The sequence below is a fragment of the Pygocentrus nattereri genome, chromosome 20, assembly GCF_015220715.1.
Source record: "Pygocentrus nattereri isolate fPygNat1 chromosome 20, fPygNat1.pri, whole genome shotgun sequence".
Classification (NCBI taxonomy): Eukaryota; Metazoa; Chordata; class Actinopteri; order Characiformes; family Serrasalmidae; genus Pygocentrus; species Pygocentrus nattereri.
In genome coordinates, this window is record NC_051230.1 from 14,868,754 (window position 1) to 14,888,383 (window position 19,630).

The 19,630-nt window shown below is 38.6% G+C and overlaps 1 protein-coding gene and 1 long non-coding RNA gene across 4 annotated transcripts in view; one reads left to right on the forward strand and one right to left on the reverse strand.

Annotated features, from left to right (window-relative positions):
* Positions 1–19,541, reverse strand: part of LOC108423630 (serine/threonine-protein phosphatase with EF-hands 2) — a 27,889-nt gene extending 8,348 nt beyond the window's left edge. The window contains exons 1-16 of one of the 3 annotated variants that reach the window (XM_017691060.2): positions 18,186–19,541; positions 16,767–16,826; positions 16,317–16,346; positions 16,066–16,074; positions 11,749–11,876; positions 11,516–11,570; positions 11,256–11,431; positions 11,044–11,158; positions 10,884–10,930; positions 10,108–10,274; positions 7,815–7,851; positions 6,553–6,702; positions 5,001–5,363; positions 4,363–4,548; positions 2,672–2,814; positions 664–770 (exon numbers count right to left, since the gene is read on the reverse strand). In XM_017691060.2, the coding sequence (XP_017546549.1) occupies positions 664–770; positions 2,672–2,814; positions 4,363–4,548; positions 5,001–5,363; positions 6,553–6,702; positions 7,815–7,851; positions 10,108–10,274; positions 10,884–10,930; positions 11,044–11,158; positions 11,256–11,431; positions 11,516–11,570; positions 11,749–11,876; positions 16,066–16,074; positions 16,317–16,346; positions 16,767–16,818 (1,765 nt within the window). In that variant the 5' untranslated portion in view covers positions 16,819–16,826; positions 18,186–19,541. Of the gene's footprint in view, positions 1–663; positions 771–2,671; positions 2,815–4,362; positions 4,549–5,000; positions 5,364–6,552; positions 6,703–7,814; positions 7,852–10,107; positions 10,275–10,883; positions 10,931–11,043; positions 11,159–11,255; positions 11,432–11,515; positions 11,571–11,748; positions 11,877–15,732; positions 16,075–16,316; positions 16,347–16,766; positions 16,827–18,185 lie in introns of those variants that run through there. The other 2 variants (XM_017691061.2, XM_037531731.1) reach the window with 2 other exon arrangements.
* LOC108423633 lies at positions 13,760–14,848 on the forward strand. Its single transcript, XR_005129229.1, has 3 exons — positions 13,760–13,797; positions 13,882–13,952; positions 14,645–14,848. It is a non-coding gene; the product is annotated as an uncharacterized LOC108423633 (long non-coding RNA).
* Positions 19,542–19,630: the final 89 nt, after the last annotated feature.

A 19,630-nucleotide genomic window follows, 5' to 3' on the forward strand; every position in this document is an offset into this window, starting at 1 on the left:
GTCTGTGTCTCTCATTAATTTGGATTTTTTTCAGCCTTATGATGGCCACTTTTACTAGCATTAGCACTTCTTTGGTCTTCAGGGCCAGAGATGACAGAAACAATCTCTACAGGCAAACGCAATGTGTAGTCACCTCTAGATCTTTCATTAGCTCTCTTGCAAATTAACTACTATCACACCTCTAGCCAAAAACACTGAGAAGCCAGTTGTCCATTCATAATGGTTATGGTCTATGGTCTACGCCTTCAAACTCAAGTTAAGATTCTGCACTCTAACATTATCATTGTCTCATTTCAGATCTAATGTGCTGGAATACAGAGCCAGGAAAATACTATACATCAGCAGTTATTATGTGTGAGGTCAAGTACTACTCATGCAGTTAAGCATGTGTATCGGGTGTGTACAGGACAGAGGAAGATATACTTTTGCTTAAATTATGAGACCTTACACCCATCCCTAGAGAGTACACTCAGAGAAACATTTCTCATCATACATATGTCAAAGACAGCATAATAAGGGATCACACAGACCTTGCATTTCAGGTGCGCATCGTCTACAGGCTTTAGATCACAAGGCTCTTAAATAAAATGTCTCCACATTGTTAAATAATTTTGGAGCCCATGCCCTTCTAATAATTTGTTTCATGGAGGAACTGTGCTGCACCTGTGTTCTCCTTATCGTATTCCTGGAAGGCACTGAGGAGGTCTGACTTGTGTGAAAACAGCTGCTCTCTCAGGACTTTCAGAGCTGAGTGCTCCGTCCGTCTGACACTGAACAGAAAGAAATAACCAAAAGAAACAATCAGCAAATATCTAAATTGTGTCACGATGACCTTACTTACAGCAAACATTCGCACAAAAATTTCAGCTGAGGTATGTTTGGTGTCCAAAATTTGCTACTTCAATTTTGCACTGGAGCTACAAGGCTAATGTACTAACAAGAAATGAAAGCCACTAGTTCATCATCATCATACAACTACATCACACACTTGTTCATGTGGTTTATAACACCTACTATAATCAGAGTAGAGTACAGGTAGAGCAGCCTAAACCCAAATTTGTGCAAATGCACCAGGCCAAAAATTACTTGACCTCTTTCTGTAGGCTGTCTCAGATTTCTAAGCAGTGTGACCAAATAAAACATGATTTTCCCAAAACTCTGTTATCAGATTAACTAGAACATGTTGGCTTTCTGTTTATGAAATTTGTCTCTGTGTTGAGCTGTTAGAGAGCAATGAGGAACTCCTCAGCGTACCTGGACAAATGACTTGTATGAATTTGTATGACTTTTTAATGCACAATTACTGTTTATTTGCTGAGTTCAACATACTGGGGAAAAGTGGCCTGTGTATGTAAGTTATGGCACATTTTATATTTTATATTTCATAAAGTAATTTGTGCACTAAAATGTGAAACTACAATTGGCATTTGCTCCCTGTAGAGGATGTGTTAACTTATTTTCACTTAGAAAAGTGTACACTTTTAACTTAATCATTTGGTGTGGACTTTTCCATACACCTATATATGCTTCCTCTTCTTGTTAGCCACATTAACCTTGCAGCTTGTAGTACAAAATTAAAGAAGCAAACTTTGGCTACATTTAGTTAAAGGGAAGTTTAATTTTTACCTGAACATTTTTTTTAAAATAAATGAAACAGTAGATCAGGACTGCTGCTACTCGAGGACATTCACAAACCCCTTTACAACTGTAATACATACAGCTTGCACTGCAGAACACATGACAGTTCAAAGCTAGAAGGAACATTTCCTGCTTTCCTATGGTGACAGTCCCATCAGCATAAGCTTTGAATTCATTATCTCTTCTATTTTGAATATGTGATATATAGCACAGTGAAAAGTGAAAATGATGGTTAATTACCACCACCTGCAGTACAGAAGTGGTAAAGCTCAGCACTTTCCCTGATCTGTGTTAAGAGACGAAGAGCACAGTGTTCAATGGAGCATATTTAAAGTTTTTTCTCTTGTCCTACTTCACACAAAAACACACATCTGTATGGAAACATACACACAAAGGCATATACACAAAAATATAAATGCATTCCATATTTTAAGGGTTGAAAACTGGGAGTGGGTGATATGAAGGAAATTTGCTTTGTCTAACAGAGAAAGAGAGAGCAAGCAAGTTTACATGTATGCATTATATAGTGGAATTCATTTTATTGTGGCAGTTGTGCGTGATTTTTTAATATGAAGGACACTGCAGATGCATCCATTTTATGCCAGCCCGACCGTCTTTATGGGGTGGTATGAATTGTTTTCACAGCAGGGGGTTCTCACCCCTCCCCTTTTACCCCTCATTGCTTGCTAGCAGCTCAACACAGCATCACAACATTTTACAAAGAGAAAGTCAACCATGTCTTAGTTAATCTAATAACACAGTCATATTTTAAAAAGTATCCCAGCCAATTTCATTCTGCCACTGGATATGCCAATACAGGAAAAAAGGCTAAAAAAAGGTTGTTCATGCTTATTTAGTTTGTCTTTATGGTTCACTGTTTTTGGGCTTAATCGGGATCCACAATATGGCAAAATCCATATCATGAGACACTGCCATACCGGTACTCACTTTATCTTACCAAAACTGAAAGACAGGTTCAATCGATGTCAGACTGTGCTCTGGTAAAGTGACATAGCAAAAGAAAATCAGCTACCTTTGCCTGACACTCATTTCACGGGTCATGCTGTTGGCCTGGTACTGGATGAAGTAAGGCACTAGGTCTGGACCAAGCCTGATGAACGCTCCCCTGTTACTGCCCACCTCATAGTAGTTGGAGGCAGAGAAAATGGTGAGAACCTGCAGATACAAATATATTCACTTACTCCTTTGTAATGTCAAAATGGATGCTGCAAATGAGCAAGCTGAGAATAGGTAGACAGAACTGGAGACACAGATTTACATGTTACAGGTCAAATTCTACAATTAGATACTGGCCTACAGGCATCAGACACATTAAGAGAATAAATGAAGATGGAGGAATTAGTGAAGTCCTACTTTCTCAATAAAACATTTTCAAGATTAAAAAAACAACAGGTGCCAAGGACTTCCCAGCTTAATCACTTTCAACTGTGACGTTACTCAGCTTAGAAAACACAGTCATTCTAGACTATGCATAAATGGACCTGAACATAAATACTTTAAAATCTTAAAAGTGAAAAGGAATTGAATGCATTGTCCTTTTATACTGTAATGTATGAAGGACGCTTTCAGTATCCGAGGGCGTTTATGAGCTAGCTGAGCATTTTTGCTTGATGATAGGAGGGGATGGTATGAGGGGGAGATTAAACATGATTATTGGTTAATATTACTTTCTTCCGCCCTCTGGTGTGTGGCTATGTAAACAAAACTCAAGACAATTTAAAGGTGGCAGTCTAGAGACAAAAACATGGGAAAAATGTTGGTTTTTCATTCAGCAAAATGAGTACACGCAATGATAACTTTTAATCAACTTCAAATCATAATAAAATATGTTCTACTTACAAATGCAAATGTGGTATTATTAAGAGGATTAGATTCAGTACCTTTAACTGAATTTTAAAGAGCTACGACTGAGAAATAGTTCATTTAAAATTATAACATGTTCTTGTTGTGGGCAACGACTACAACATCTACTGTTAAGTGAGTTGTGGTTCCATGGTGAAATGCTTAGCACTCTGGACTCTGAATCCAGTGATTCGAGTTCAAATGGGGGTAGCCATGGGCTGGAGGTTGGGTTGCCGTTTCGAACCCCTGAGCCAACAGTACGTGACAGAGGTGCCCTTGAGCAAAGCACCTGACCCTCAAGTGCTTCCTGGGCACTGAGGATAGGGCAAATGTGCTCACTGCCCCCTAGTGTGTGTCTTCACTAGGGTGTATGTGGTGTTTCACCACATGGATGCGTCAGATTGTGGAGGTGAAATTTCCCTGTTGTGGGACTAATAAGGGTCACTTAATTCACAGTCATATGCACAGATTTTGGTGCCTATTCTCTACAGAGAATAAACTTAAATATAGCGTTTTTCTGCAGTTTGTAGTGCACAATTTTTATTTATTTGCTTACCATACCATATTTACTTTACCTTAGTTTACCATACTGAAAAGAACTTAAAATAAAACATTGAATGTGCCATAATGTTGGCATACATAAAGCAAATAACAATGACTGTCCTTTAAATTGCGCAAAAAGGATGCTTTCTGTAGCAAATGTGTTCATTTTCACTGACCACAGGAAGCCAAACTTTTGCATATGACTGTACCTTCTGTATCACCACCACACATGATTAAAATGCAGGTGATGGTTGCATCTTCATCATGGAGACAGTTGGTTATTAATAAATCTGTTCAAACATGTGAGCTCAGGTTTACCTTGCGGTTGTGGCAGAACTCATATCCGTCTTGTTTGCATTCGTGGGAACGGATGATGAGCTGCAGATTGTGTTTGTTCAAAAACTCCTCCGTCACATTGGGACCCCAGTAACAGCCTCCACCACGGACTTCATTGGGCATGCAGCCATTTGGCATCATGGGGTCACTCCACAGCAAGTCCAGTATCTGATAATAAAATATAGTGTCTAGGGTGGTTGTGTACATACAGATGCCAACCCAACGTTCTAAATGATTTACAAAACCTAATTTTGAGTCACACTTGACCTTCAAGCAGCCCATTCTGAAATATGATTCACCTGTTTGGGCAGAAACTGGAATCTTTACTGAGGACATGTTGTAGACTCATCAGAGAACTATTTAAAAGTATTTGGAACAAAACCAGCAGCTGTCCTTCACGTTGTGTACATTTCGAGACATATAAATATAACAAAATTGCTTGTGGTTATATTGTTTGTCACATTATTATACATTATTCACATTTTATGTTTGATAAAGTACAAGTTTTCTTCTTCCTTGTTTAAAGTTAACACAGTTTTGTTTTATATATTTATGGGGTCCCCATTCCCCAATCCACACATTGACAGACCCGTGAAGCAGTACTGAAGCAAGAAGCTCACCTGTTTCCACTCATTGTTGATGTTTTCAAAAGTGTCTACAGAGTTTGATTCTGATTCAGATGGTATGGACGTGTTTAGGTGTCTGCAGGACAGGCTGTATCCAGGGTAGGTCAGGGCGGCCTGCCTACGCCGGACCTCCATCTCCTCTTCCATGGTCCGGGCAACAGTGGCTGAAAAATCCTGCAAGGAGCGGCACTGGAAGCTTTCGCGGAAAGGAAAGGGCCTGAAATAGGTCAGAGAGGCTCGCCTCCTGTTCAGTATGCTGTATTTAGAGCCCATCATGTCCTCATCTACCTCTGAGTCCACTGAAGACCGAACAAAGTGGCTAAACCTCTTCTTTGGAGGCCTCAGAGCAGATACATACTGGAGAAGAAAAGCAAACAAACAAAATTAAATAAAATATAACACTATTACAATACTTGGTATATATAAGCAAATATGCCCAAGTATAAAATGTAAAATCTAATATAAATATATTAATATAAAAAGTAACTTGTGAGTTAAAGTGACAAGATTTTATTTTTAAGGGCCCCTATCTGACATTTTTCTTCTATTTTTTGCCCCTCAGGTCCATTTTAACTCTGTTTATTCCTTAACATTAAACAGGCTTTTTTGTTATTGTGCTTTTAAGATTTATACATGCAAATTAGCTCTTTTTGATTGGCTGCCATGCATTGTGCCTCATTCAAAAAGCAGTTTGAGCTGGAATACTCCTTGTAACTTCAGCATGAATGGATGTGGCAAAGCTGCCATAGGTGAAATAGATGAATATACTGTATATGTCACATCAGGCCATTTCTACTTGTCCATTTGTAATAAGTTGCAAATTAGTTATTGTGTTATGTAAGAGTAAATGTGTTATTTCTTACTTACTTTATTACAATTTTGCAATGTTTATTCATAAAATGCCATGCCAAAATATATAATACATATTATATAACACACACACACACATATACACACACATAGACTGAAAAAAATCCAAATTAATAAGAGACACAGACAAAAATAAAACAATAAAAAGCTGTTTGGGACATTGTGAAAAAACAATAACACTGTTGATCATAGCAATAGCAAGGTTATTTTTGAACAATCAGGGGTCCACCTACCCAAAATCCCACCCACCAATGTAGGAATTTAATGCATGCAGGAATTAAATTTCAAATAGAATAGAAAAGCTAAAATGTAAAGATGTACTACATGTAACATATATATACATAACTTACTGTAACATACATATAACTCATATATACAGTTTATATTATATATGTATGTATCTATCTGTGTATATATATATATATATATATATATATATATATATAGTCAAATATTGCAGTGGTAAAAGTAGTGTGTTATTTGTAGCCCTGCATTATAGATCCAGAAAATATATGTGCCTCTGTTAGCACGTTTGCTGACATTGATTTTTTCACTTTATTTAAAACCTATTTCAGTTCACTACTTTGTCTAAGGGTCTGTTTGTCTGTTGGAGAGTCTGTGTCTTAAGCCTCAATAAAGTGACATTTGTTGCTTTTTTTTTTTTTTTTGTACCCACTCGGTGCCTGTCCACTCTGGCGACCAGAGCCAGGTCAGTCGTGTCTGAGATCCCTCCATGGACTATCAGCACCTTCTGATCAATCACTGTTGCCAGGGGCAACCAGCTGAAGATCTTCTGCAGTAGCTTTAAGATACGCTTACCGTGCATCTGCAAAGGAGCCAGAAATAGCCCTTAGAACGTGATTACAGTCAAAATAAAGAACACACTAGCAACCTTGCATGTTTTAAGCCTGCTTCTTCTGGGGTCACGAGGCAGACTACAAAAGAGCATTACACTCAAAAATAAATACGCATTAAAACACGTGTGATTAGACACATTACTGTTCCTCTTATAGCAACAGCCTTTCAGGATCTGCTCATATAACATTATTGGGCTGAGGCTTGAGTAAATCTGTCCTTAATCTCTAGGTTGGTCACTCTGATTTATACCATCAGATTGCCAGATTCAGTATTTGACCTACAGAGGTTTGTCCAGACATCCATGAAAAAATAGGCTAAAAACTCCCTAAAGAACAAAATGTAAGCCTCATCTTTATCTAATACCTCGAATTTAATGTTTACATCAATTACACAGTTGTGTGCAAAAGTTTGGGTGCCCCTGGTCAAATTACATGTTTTGTTGATTTTCTTTGTGAAAATCCTCTACAAGGAACACACGTCTGCACATTTTAATGCACAATTACTGTTTATTTGCTAAGTTTAATATACTGACCAAAAAAAAGTGGCCTGTGGAAAAGTTGTGGCACATTTTATATTTGTAAAACTTTTGTATATCACTTTATATTACAGCAACACAGTTGTTGCAAACTGCTTTGCATAGGCATTCATTAGTCCACTGGTCAACAACTGTGTCACTGTGATTATTTAACGGCTAAGTAACAGCCAACACTGATGGAGCCAAAGACAGCTGATTTCTCGAGGACATAGCACTATGAAGACAGGGCAATCCTCTTAGTGGTGGACTGACCTGCATTCACTATGAAAAAAACACTGGACAAGTGACCTGAGCTTGCCTTGTTAAAGTGTACTTAGTACACTTTAAATTTTCTTAGACCTACCACTGTTTTCACTGCTATCGAAAAGAAAACCCTCTTTGGGCCTACAGTCTGCTTCCTACTGCCACAAAAGAGAGGCGGTCACAATTTACATGAGCTGCTCTGAGAAAGTACACTGGAATCTCCTTTATTGTTACATAAGCAGGATAAGGTGCTAAAATGGCAAGGTACTACTACTGTGGAAGAAATTAGAGCAAAGGCCTACCTTGTATTTGCCCAGCACTTCTTTGGTAAAACCATACCTATGAAAAAGGAAAAGTGATTGGCTAATCATATATATATATATATATATATATATATATATATACACACACACTTCTCAAAAAAATAAAGGGAGCACTTAAACAACACAATATAACTCCAAGTAAATTAAACTTCTGTGAAATCAAACTGTCCACTTAGGAAGCAACACTGATTGACAATCAATTTCACAGCTGTTGTGCAAATGGAACAGACAACAGGTGGAAGTTATTGGCAATTAGCAAGACACACTCAATAAAGGAGTGGCTCTGCAGGTGGGGACCACAGACCACTTCTCAGTACCTTTCTGCTTTCTGGCTGATGTTTTGGTCACTTTTGAATGTTGGTGGTGCTTTCACACTCGTGGTAGCATGAGACGGACTCTACAACCCACACAAGTGGCTCAGGTAGTGCAGCTCATCCAGGATGGCACATCAATGCGAGCTGTGGCAAGAAGGTTTGCTGTGTCTGTCAGCGTAGTGTCCAGAGGCTGGAGGCGCTACCAGGAGACAGGCCAGTACACCAGGAGACGTGGAGGAGGCTGTAGGAGGGCAACAACCCAGCAGCAGGACCGCTACCTCTGCCTTTGTGCAAGGAGGAACAGGAGGAGCACTGCCACAGCCCTGCAAAATGACCTCCAGCAGGCCATAAATGTGCATGTGTCTGCACAAACGGTTAGAAACCGACTCCATGAGGATGGTATGAGGGCCCGACGTCCACAGATGGGGGTTGTTCTCACAGCCCAACACCGTGCAGGATGCTTGGCATTTGCCAGAGAACACCAGGTTTGGCAAATTTGCCACTGGTGCCCTGTGCTCTTCACAGATGAAAGCAGGTTCACACTGAGCATATGTGACAGATGTGACAGAGTCTGGAGACGCCGTGGAGAGCGATCTGCTGCCTGCAATATCCTTCAGCATGACCGGTTTGGCAGTGGGTCAGTAATGGTGTGGGGTGGCATTTCTTTTGCCCTCCATGTGCTCGCCAGAGGTAGCCTGACTGCCATTCGGTGCCGAGATGAGATCCTCAGACCCCTTGTGAGACCATATGCTGGTGCGGTTGGCCCTGGGTTCCACATAATGCAGGACAAAGCTAGACTTCATGTGGCTGGAGTGTGTCAGCAGTTCCTGCAAGATGAAGGCATTGAAGCTATGGCCGGGCCGCCCGTTCCCCAGACCTGAATCCGATTGAGCACATCTGGGACATCATGTCTCGCTTCATCCACCAACAGAGTGCACCACAGAGTGTCCAGCACTTGGCGGATGCTTTAGTCCAGGTCTGGGAGGAGATCCCTCAGGAGACCATCCGTCACCTCATCAGGAGCACGCCCAGGCGTTGTAGGGAGGTCATTCAGGCACATGGAGGCCACACACAATACTGAGCCTCATTTTGACATGTTTTAAGGACATTACATCAAAGTTGGATCAGCCTGTAGTGTGTTTTTCCACTTTAATTCTGTGTGTGACTCCAAATCCAGGCCTCCATTGGTTAATAAATTTGATTTCCATTGATGATTTTTGTGTGATTTTGTTGTCAGAACATTCAACTTTGTACAGAACAAAGTATTCAATGAGAATATTTCATTATTCAGATCTAGGATGTGTTATTTGAGTGTTCCCTTTATTTTTTTGAGCTATATATATATATATATATATATATATATATATATATATATACACACACACACACACACACACACACACATACATATATATATATATATATATATATATATATATATATATATATATATATAGCCATGTCCAAAAGATTGCAGACACCTACTTTTCCAACATTTCTGCAATTGGAGGTATTAGGAGTTTTTCCCATTTTGCTGCATTCATAGCCTCTATTTTTCTAAGAAAGCTTCACATTAGATATTGGAATGCTGCTGTGAGGATTTTATTGCGTTCAGCCTCAAGAGCATTAGTGAGGTCAGGTACTGATGTAGGATGATCACAAAAGCCACTCTTGCTCATCCTACAAATAATGGATGTAGCTCCATCTCTTCAGAGAACATAGTTCCACTGCTCCACAACTCAATGCTGACACCTGGCACTGGGCATGGTGACCTGCCTCACGTGTTGCTGCTCCAGTGTGTACCATTCTATTACCAAGGCTTTTCTATGCAGATTAAACAAGCTGCGTTTGTGCAATCGAAGACCTGTGTCAGCAATAAGAGCACCCTAAAACAAGCTAGAGATGTCTGAATACTTTTGGACATTTGTACCTTTAATGCCTAGGTATTATTGAAATACCTCAGGTTTATTATGTGATCTTCATGATTTCCTCGATTAAGGTGAACTTCTCCAGGATATACCAACAAGAAAGCAAACAAAATGAGTAGAATCTCAATGGAGTCCTTGCCTCGATCTACAAAGTCTCCATTGAAAACATATGGCTTCTCCAGCGACGGCATCCCATTCTACAACACAATCAGGATTATAAATTACATTCCTATGAACTCTTTTCATGTCAATACCAGTTCTTGCACAGGTACGTCATCTTTATCCATCCTAAACCTACAGGATTATGATTTGAACAACACAGTATAAATGACCATCCTTCTTCTGCACGGTTAGAGAACTGTGAATTACAACAAGCCAAAAGAATTCAAGGATCATCTCACATAGATGCTTAGTATCAAGGTAACGTTCTGCTGAACCTAACTCAGTTCTAAAAGGTCCAACAATGGTGAATCGACATCAATATAAATATACATCCAATCTGAATTCATATCAAAGTGGGGACTGAAGTTGCCCCATAAGGATATTTGATTGCCCACCAGAATGTTACCGTAACTCCATCCCCTCATTCAATGAGAGAACAAACTTTTTTTATGCTATATTTAAGTTATTAAATGTATGTTGTCATTTTAAAACTGCGTTTTGAAGTATTTAGTAATAAAAATTAATTTTAAATACTCAATTTGAGACCTAGCTATTTTATATGTATATTATTTAGTCTTTAGATGCCAATGTTGCACTATGGCACCTCAAGACAAAAAGTCTTACCCTTATTACACAATACTTACCTTGTAAAATATTAGTATCAAGTCCTCTAATTGTCCGTGCAAGTCACCTAAAATTAGAATGAATTTCTGAAGATTGGTGCCAAACCAAAGTGTACCAGAACATTATATCTAAACAACATCCATCTGAATGATGAAGAAAAAATTATACAGGTTTTCTCACCACATATTGTGATTTCTTTGCTATGGCAGGTTGAGATTCGGGTGATATTTGGCAGAACTCTGAGCAACTTCCATGTTTCCACAAGAAGTTGAAGAACGTAATGAGAATGGAGCTGCTACTCAAAAAAAAAACACACAAAACACAAACAGTGTATTTACATAATCATGTGAAGAACTAAGAGGCAAAGTTTGGCAGGCAGATGAAGCACCTACTTGTTTGTTTCGGAAGGCCTCTACGAGATCAGCAGCTTGATCTGCATCCAGTGGAAAGGATAGCCGTGGGCCTGAGTAGATTTCTGGCACCTCAATATTCCTGTAGTCAAAGTATCTCTCCCACTCTGTGTCTCGGCATACTTCATTTTCTCTGAAGATGTGAGAGATCAGGTTTCCTAGAGAGTGGATCATGCATTATTAACTCACAAATAGAGCAGCCATTAGAACTGCAAGTACACATAATCATAGAAGGACCTTACTTTCAGTACTGGAAGGTGTGAAGTTATCCACAAGGTAACCGAGAAAATTATACAGCTGTGTAGAGAGAGAAAAATGAATTATCCTTTTTATATTACTGACCATTACACCTCATTTGCTGAGGGCAGTTGCTCTGTTCTACACTATATTCTATGGTCAGTCCACTCATTCATCCACGATTAAACTAGCCTTGCATTTCTTATTTATTATACATGCATGATTTAATTTTTTTTGCCTTGATCTGGTCCTGCTGCCCGGCATACTCTATGGACTGGAAGATGTTCCAGGCGTATCTGCGCCTCATCTCCATGCGAGCCACATACTGCCGGTACCAGCGCTGGATCAGAACTGCAGCTCGGATTGCTTCAGTGACAATGGGACAGAGTGCATTTAGTGTTACACATCATAATTCAGCATTTAACACTAATTTTAAAGTGACCATCTATCTCTCTATACACAAACACATCTCAGATATTTAACAATTACAGTGTTCCCACACCCAATGAGGAGGCTGTTTTGTTAACACTTCAGTATAAAGGGGCATTGTGATGCCTTGTAATGCTTATTAAGCCTTAAAGGGCCCATGTAATGGATTTTGTATCCTTTCTTTTTTAAAATAAAATGATTTGATTCAATATGTAAACTCTGTTAAGTTACCAAACACATACCATAGTTCAGGCAATCTACATTTGCAAACTAAACTGCAAATATGTGAATAAAGTCATTGTTTTTATGAGGCTGCAAAACCATGATTTCCATATATCCATCTATTCAGCCTACAGCAGTTTAGCTCCACCCATCCAAGTTATAAGGAATGTTTCAGCCTGAACAGCCAATCAGAACAAAGCTCATGTACATTTATCAGTCTTAAAGGCCCACTAATAAAACCAGCCTGCTTAATTGTAACTCAGAAAAAAGTTGTGTTCGAATGAATTATGGGTGTTTTTGTACATAAACCACTCAAATATCATAATTAGACCTGAACTTGTAACTTTTCCTTGAAACCAGTCGAGTGCAAAGCCTCCATTATTTTATCATTTTTTCCACCCTTAGGATTCAGCTAGGTAAACAGTGCATTTTAAACCAGAAAGAGCAACCCATACACTACATAAAACACAAAGAAAAAGGCTTTTTTAAACATGCTTAGTTCACTCTATTCAATGCTTAATAATGTAGCAATAAGCAGACAGTTAATTAGTAGCTATTGACCCTAGTTTTTGTCTCATAATGTAGTAATAAGCAAATAGTTCATTAAACTACTGGCTCATTAAGGCTTGGCATTACAATTGTTTTTTTAAAATGCTTAATTCACTCCAGTTTCTACTTAATAATGTAGGAGTGTTACGTGTGGGCGCCTTGTGCGTGCGTGCGTGCGCTCTCTCTCTCTCTCTCTCTCTCTCTCTCTCTCTCTCTCTTTCGTGCTCCCTCGTTAACTCTTTTCTCTCCTCTTTTCTGCGCCGGTCGGTCTGTCTTTCACCTTATAGGTGGATCGGGGTGTCATTCATCAGCCTCGTCACGCTCGTCGCCTACTGGCCAATCAGAGGGCGCGTCCGGACCAAGAGAGGGGCGGGACTTCGTGCTCAAAAGCTGCGCGGCGGCGCAGGATCGGAAGCCTTCGGCTCGCTTGCTGTGTTCACGCTGTGCTGCTCAATTTGATATCGCCGTGTTTTAAAGTTTTGTGCCTCCGTTTAGCTTTGCTGTTATGTGTAGTGCTGTTGTCATTGTTAACCGTTTGGTATTGGTTGTTGTTGCTGTCTCCCCTTTCTTCCTACTGTGTTTGAGCTGGTTTCCTGCTGGGAGGAAGAGCAGTTTACATCGTGCGCGCGCTTACACTGCCACGCGCAGGTAGTCTAAGTGTCTAGACACACTAGTTTATAGGCGGACACCACCCCCTGTATTTTTGGTCTAGTTTAGAGTAGTGTAGCAGTCAGCTATGTTTTGTTAGTTAGACAAGTCAAAAATACTAGCTATTGTAAGGGGTTGGAAATTTAATAATAAACACCCCCTGTATTTTTTTTGACTAGTCTTATTTGGTTTTAGAAACATTTGGGTATTTTTCTGTTTGTAATTTTATTTTCATTCCTCTTGTTTGATTTTGGTTTTCTTAAATAAACTTCATGTGGGTTTAAAACAAATCAGCTTTAAGCACTAAATAATGGCACTAGACCAGCAGGGGGCGCGCCTTGATGAGATCGGTCCGGGCTATAAAACCGGCAGCGAGGAGTCCCTCTTTAGAACGCCGGTTTGCACACGCTAACGTCCGTGTCCGTCTCTCTCTTCTGAGGTACGAAAAAGCTGGTTTTATTCCACCATCGCCTTTTCTCTGCATGGTTTAACATGTATTGTGTGTGTCTTGGGTTACATGCAGTGTACGCCATTAGCTGGCTCAGACAAGTTCTCAGTGAATGGAGGCTATTGGTTGTGCGTGTTAAACTCAAGGTAAGAGAATAATTAGCTGTGTTAACGTAAATGTTATTAATAGAACTTTTCTGTAGCACTTTTGTACCTTTTGAGATGGGTAGTACTTATTAAATGCTGAATGAAGTTTATTATTGGTTTGTATGTGGGATTAAGGGGTTTATAGTTTTGAGTTAGTGCTTAAGTTTGCTTTTTTAATATTTTTCCTTTCTCATAATTATGGGCTATTTTGTGGAAGTGTGTTTGTAGGAGTTATTTTTTTCTGTTCTTGATTATGGTTTTTCTTGAGATTTGGGTTTGTCCAATTGATTTCATTAATTAAGCTGGTTTATTTTATTAAGGTTGTTTCTTCTTCTTCATATTATTATTATTATTATTATTATTATTATTATTATTATTATTATTATTATTCTGCCTTATGAATAGGATTTGTTTTTGGATTATTTATATTAGTGCATTTATTGCAGTTTACTTTAGTTGCTTATTTTCTTTATACTTTATTTTTTTTGTATATTTGGTTAACTTCATTGGTGACTACATTGGAGATTTATTGTTTTGTATTTCAATGTTAATCTTGTTTAAATGTCTTTTGGTTTAAGGTTATGCACTTTTTTCCAGTAATAGTTGATATTAAAGATGGCTATTTTATGTTTGTATAAATAAAGAAGCCAGTTTGCACACGCTAACCTCTGTGTCCGCCTCTCTCTTCTAAGGGAAACGGACGTTTGTACTGTGCCCCAGGTTTCCCCTAGGCCTGAGGCCGGTAACACTATTGTAATTCTTTTCTTTGGTGCCGTCTGTGTTCTCCCCCAGGCTGGTCCAGTTCTTCAATGTCCCGGTTTGTTGTCTTGATGTTTTGTGAACATTTGTGTCTGTAGTATACTGTGGATGTCCTTGAAATAAAATGTTTTTCTGTATACTCTGGTTACCTCACTGGTTGGCCATCTCCACCTACTCACACCGCACATGTTACTGTCCCCACACCCTCCCCTGGACTGTAGCTATTTGTGGGAACGTAACCAGGAGTAAGCAGACATTTTAATTAGCAATTACAAGCTTGATACATTAGTTGGCAGATATTGGCTTGATGAGGCTTAGTAAGGACATAATAAATGACAATTAAAATGTCATACAAAAGATTATGATGCAAAATACATAATCAGTGCTCTAAAAAGCTTATTTTACCATAGGACTTGTTTAATAATGTTGTGAATACAGTAGTGTACTAATTACCAATTACTAACTTATTAAAGCTTAAATGCAGTAATTAGTGCAGGGCACTGTAATCCCTAAGTGCATCCTGTAAGTGCAGCGTTACCAGTTTGTTCTATTATGGTGATGGTACAAACTGTCTTACAGTCCCAGTGATCTAAGACTAGACTCTGACAATTCACTGACATTTCAAGCCACTCAGTATTTTTAAGTAACAAACTCCGAGGAGAATACTCTGCAACACTAATGGTCCTCAGACAGTTAAGCTGGACATTTTGCCTTCCAAAGGAAAGGGGGTTCTAAGAAAACTCCAGCAGGAAATAACAAGCCTCATCTGGGACTTGAGTCCTACCAGGGCTCAATTCAAGGGGGGGGGTGCAAGTGTATACCATCCTCCTGGTCACATCGAAGGCATAAGTGATCTGCTTTCCATTCCTTTTGGATTAATGATGTTATGTGATGTCTTTTGGGAAGTTTATTAGTAATTGTCCCTCTATTTGAGCTTAACACAGTGGTCTTGGATGTATCAGGAGATCAAAGCAACAAGTTACAGTCCAGGCAATGACTACTGCGTCTAACCCAGTCTCACCTCTATTGACTGAGCATTTTTCCCCAGGTGTGACAGATGTAACTTCAATGTTGTTGATGGGCTAAAACCTAAAGACCCTGTAATCAGATTCAGGCTCACAGTGAGTCGCCTATAACAACATCCTGACCAATCAGAGAAGGTTAGCCAAGTCAACAGAAGGCCATGTCCTACTTTCTCTGGTGATAGCTGTAAAGTTCGCCTGGCCGGGCCAGACAGCAGAACTCTGCAGGTCACTGCACATTCTCTGATCAGTTAATCTTACTATCAGTGAGTGGGGAACACACAAACTAGTAGAGCATCACTACAGAGACAAAACAAGTAGAAATTGCTTACTTATGGCCGCTACACATGCGTGCATAATGAAGGAGGGAAAAGTAGTTAAAGTAAATTAGTAGTTAAAACAAATAAAAGCATGGATAGTTTATATGCAGGCCTTAATCTGTGACTGTCACATCATAGAAATCAGGTTATACTGTCATCATCATCATAGTTATTATACACAAAAGCATCTACATTCAGACTTTACCAGGTTTAAAGGCCAAATTATTGCACTACGTCTAAAAAAATGCATCATGTGCTATTACCTGAGATCTTAACTGAGATGATATTTCCGTCTGTGAGAAGGATAAAACGAAGAAAAATCCATCATATGTAATGATCAACTTACTGTACAATAGACTGATAATCACATGCAAAAGTTTGAACATCTCTGACCAGATGACATTTTATTTAAGCGAGAGTAAGTTAACACATCCTCTACAGGGAACTAACTAAAATATGGCATTTCTGTGCTAACTGTAACTAAAAGTAATTGTGCCTTAAAATGTGACAGTGTGTGTGTTCTCTGTAGAGGATGTGTTCACTTATTTTCACTTAGAAAATCAACAAAACCTCACTGGGCTGAAACTTGTTGAAACGTTTGCATACGACTGTATAACTGCATGGTAAAGACATGCCGTAATCTGCTGTTACTGTTCAATGGATTATTATGAATAAATCGTGCAGTAAGACACAGCAGTAGACACTTATGTTACCTTTGTCATATCTTTTATGGAATTCACTTCCTTTTGTGACCCCACAGCCCATTTCTCCTCCTACAACGTGAAGTATGAAAGTCAATTATTAAAAATGAACAAAAGGGAAAATAATGAAAGAACAAATCATAATATATAGTGCATGATTGCTTAACTATGACTGATAATATATATTGATATTGGTAATGATTACACATAATGAATATTACAATCATATAATATAATACAATATATCATTATTAGTATAACTAATTTAAAAATGTGAGATTATATATATATATATATATATATATATATATATATATATATACACACACATATACATACATATATTGTTATTGTAATAATGCTTTAAAGCCGTTTGCGTGGCAGACAAAAGCAAATGTCATGTTCTTTCGTGCCGTAATCAGATCCAGGCGACGGTTTAATCCGAGTTCATGCGTGTCCGGCCTGATTGGCCTCAATCCTCCTCACAGCACACACTGCGCCTGGCGTTATTTATTTTATTTCCCACCCGTTTTCCGGCAAAATACGACGGACTGCTCGTGACTATGTGCATGCGCACGTTACTATTAGCCAATCCTAGAGCGGGACGCCAGTTCCTGTTCGCACATCACAGCACAGGGGGCGTGGTTCGTTACAATACGGGTGCTAAAACAAAGCTACACAGACTCTGAACAAGTTGAATGATCGGGTGTAAACACTCTGCGAGGTCAAAATGAGTCATTTGGCAGATAAAATGTTCCCCATGTTTCTAATCCAGAGTGATTAGAAAGGTGACTGAGTAAATGAAAAGGTTTCCTCACAGTCTCATTTTGCCCCACTATTTAAGTTGAATTTAGTGGGTCTAATTATATTCAGACAGAGGAGTACCATGAGTAATGTGTATGAAATAAGACACCAGCTTAAAAGTAAGGCTGACGAAAAGTCTAAAAGGAAAGCTGTCCTGAATGAGGTTATATAAACTCTGTATTTGATCATACATGCAAAATACCAAATAAGTAGATTACTGCTGACAAAAGAATGAATATACCTCAGACAGCTCAGTTCAAAATGCATATCGTTTTTTTGTCATTTTTAATGCCAATACTATACAAAAATACCTATTCTGTCCCATGACACATAAGTCTCCCTTATAAAAAATAATCTATAGCAATACTATAAAAAACGTATCTATTCCTCCATAATATTTTCACCACTCTGAGTATTTATGTCTGTCCTAATCTATAATACATATGTAATATCCTACTATAATCTACAGTTGTCAAGTTCTTATAAGAATCCTGCAGAAATTCCTGCAGTATGACTATACCTCTTTTTCATAAGGACTGAGTCTCACTAGAACAAGGCCTTCCATGAAAAGAAAGCTAGGCACATTTTCTAATAAATTACTAAAAGGATATCAAAAGGATAACTCACCTGGTGGATGTCTCTTCTCACAGAGGAAATCTTCCGAAAGGCTATATATTTACGTCCCACACAAAGGAATCCTTCTGTTTGTCTTTCCCCATTGATTCCTGATGTGGCTAACACAAAAAACTTGTTTGGAATCTAGGCATAAAAACATGAGGCAGGGATAATTGTTGGCACCCCCATGTCCTCTGCCAGTGACCCAAGGCCATTTTCAGAAAGCCACTGTGTCTTTTAACACCAGAAAAACACCCTGCTACAGGACTAGAGTCCCGTTCTGTGGCTTCTGCTTCCTCTTGGAGCCGTAGCAGCCTGCTTAATTAAGTAAACAAGCCCCAAGGGGATTAGGGTAATAGCTTGATGTGCCTAGACTGAGCTTTATATAGAAAATGGCATTTTGTTAAAGGGCAGCCTTTGGCACCACTAGAGACTTATGTCACTAGGCAGGTGTACCGTGATAATTGTTTTTGTGATTAGGATTATACAGAATGTGACCCTGCAAGTACCAAATAATTAATTGTACTCACAAAATGTAAATACATAAACCCTCCCTTATACACACTGAAATGCTGTTCAGCAAGTGTAGTTTTTCAGTTATACTACATGCTTGCATATGACTTTCTGAGATCATATAGCAAATATACAAGATGAAGCTTGCATAGAACAGAAATGTAAAGTTTTAAGGTTTGTATAGACATGTATACAGTATGTAGCTTGTATAGAGTAGATACACGTATACACATGCATAGATTATGGAGTAGACATGAACAGAGTAGAGTGTGGACATGCATAAAGTATAGAGCACATGTGTAGAGTATAAAGCAGGCATGTATAGAGTAGGCATGCATATAAAGTGGGTTTGTACAGAATAGACATGCATATAGTGTACACATGTATAGAGTAGGCATGTATATAGTGTAGACATGTACAGAGTATAGAGCAGACATGCATATAATATAGAGTAGCAATGTATAGAGTATAGACATAGATTAAAGAGTAGGCATGTATAAAGCACAGAGTATACATTATATACACATAGTATATAGCAGATATGTACAGAATATAGAACGGACATGTATAGACAGGCATATAGAGTAGCAATGTGTAGAGTATAGAATACACATGTATAGAGTAGGCATGCATTGAGTATAGACTATGTATTATATACATAGATCTATCTATCTATCTATCTATCTATCTATCTATCTATCTATCTATCTATCTATCTATCTATCTATCTATCTATCTATCTATCTATCTATCTATCTATCTATCTATCTATCTATCTATCTATCGTACTATCTATCGTACATAAGAGCTTTCCCTGCAGCAATCTGTCCAGTATAAGTACATGAGATGGCTGTTCTGGAATGGTTCACAAGAAAACTATATAGTATACACAAATCCTACCGTCTCTTACATCTCAGAAATGGCACTTTTATAAGAGAACAACA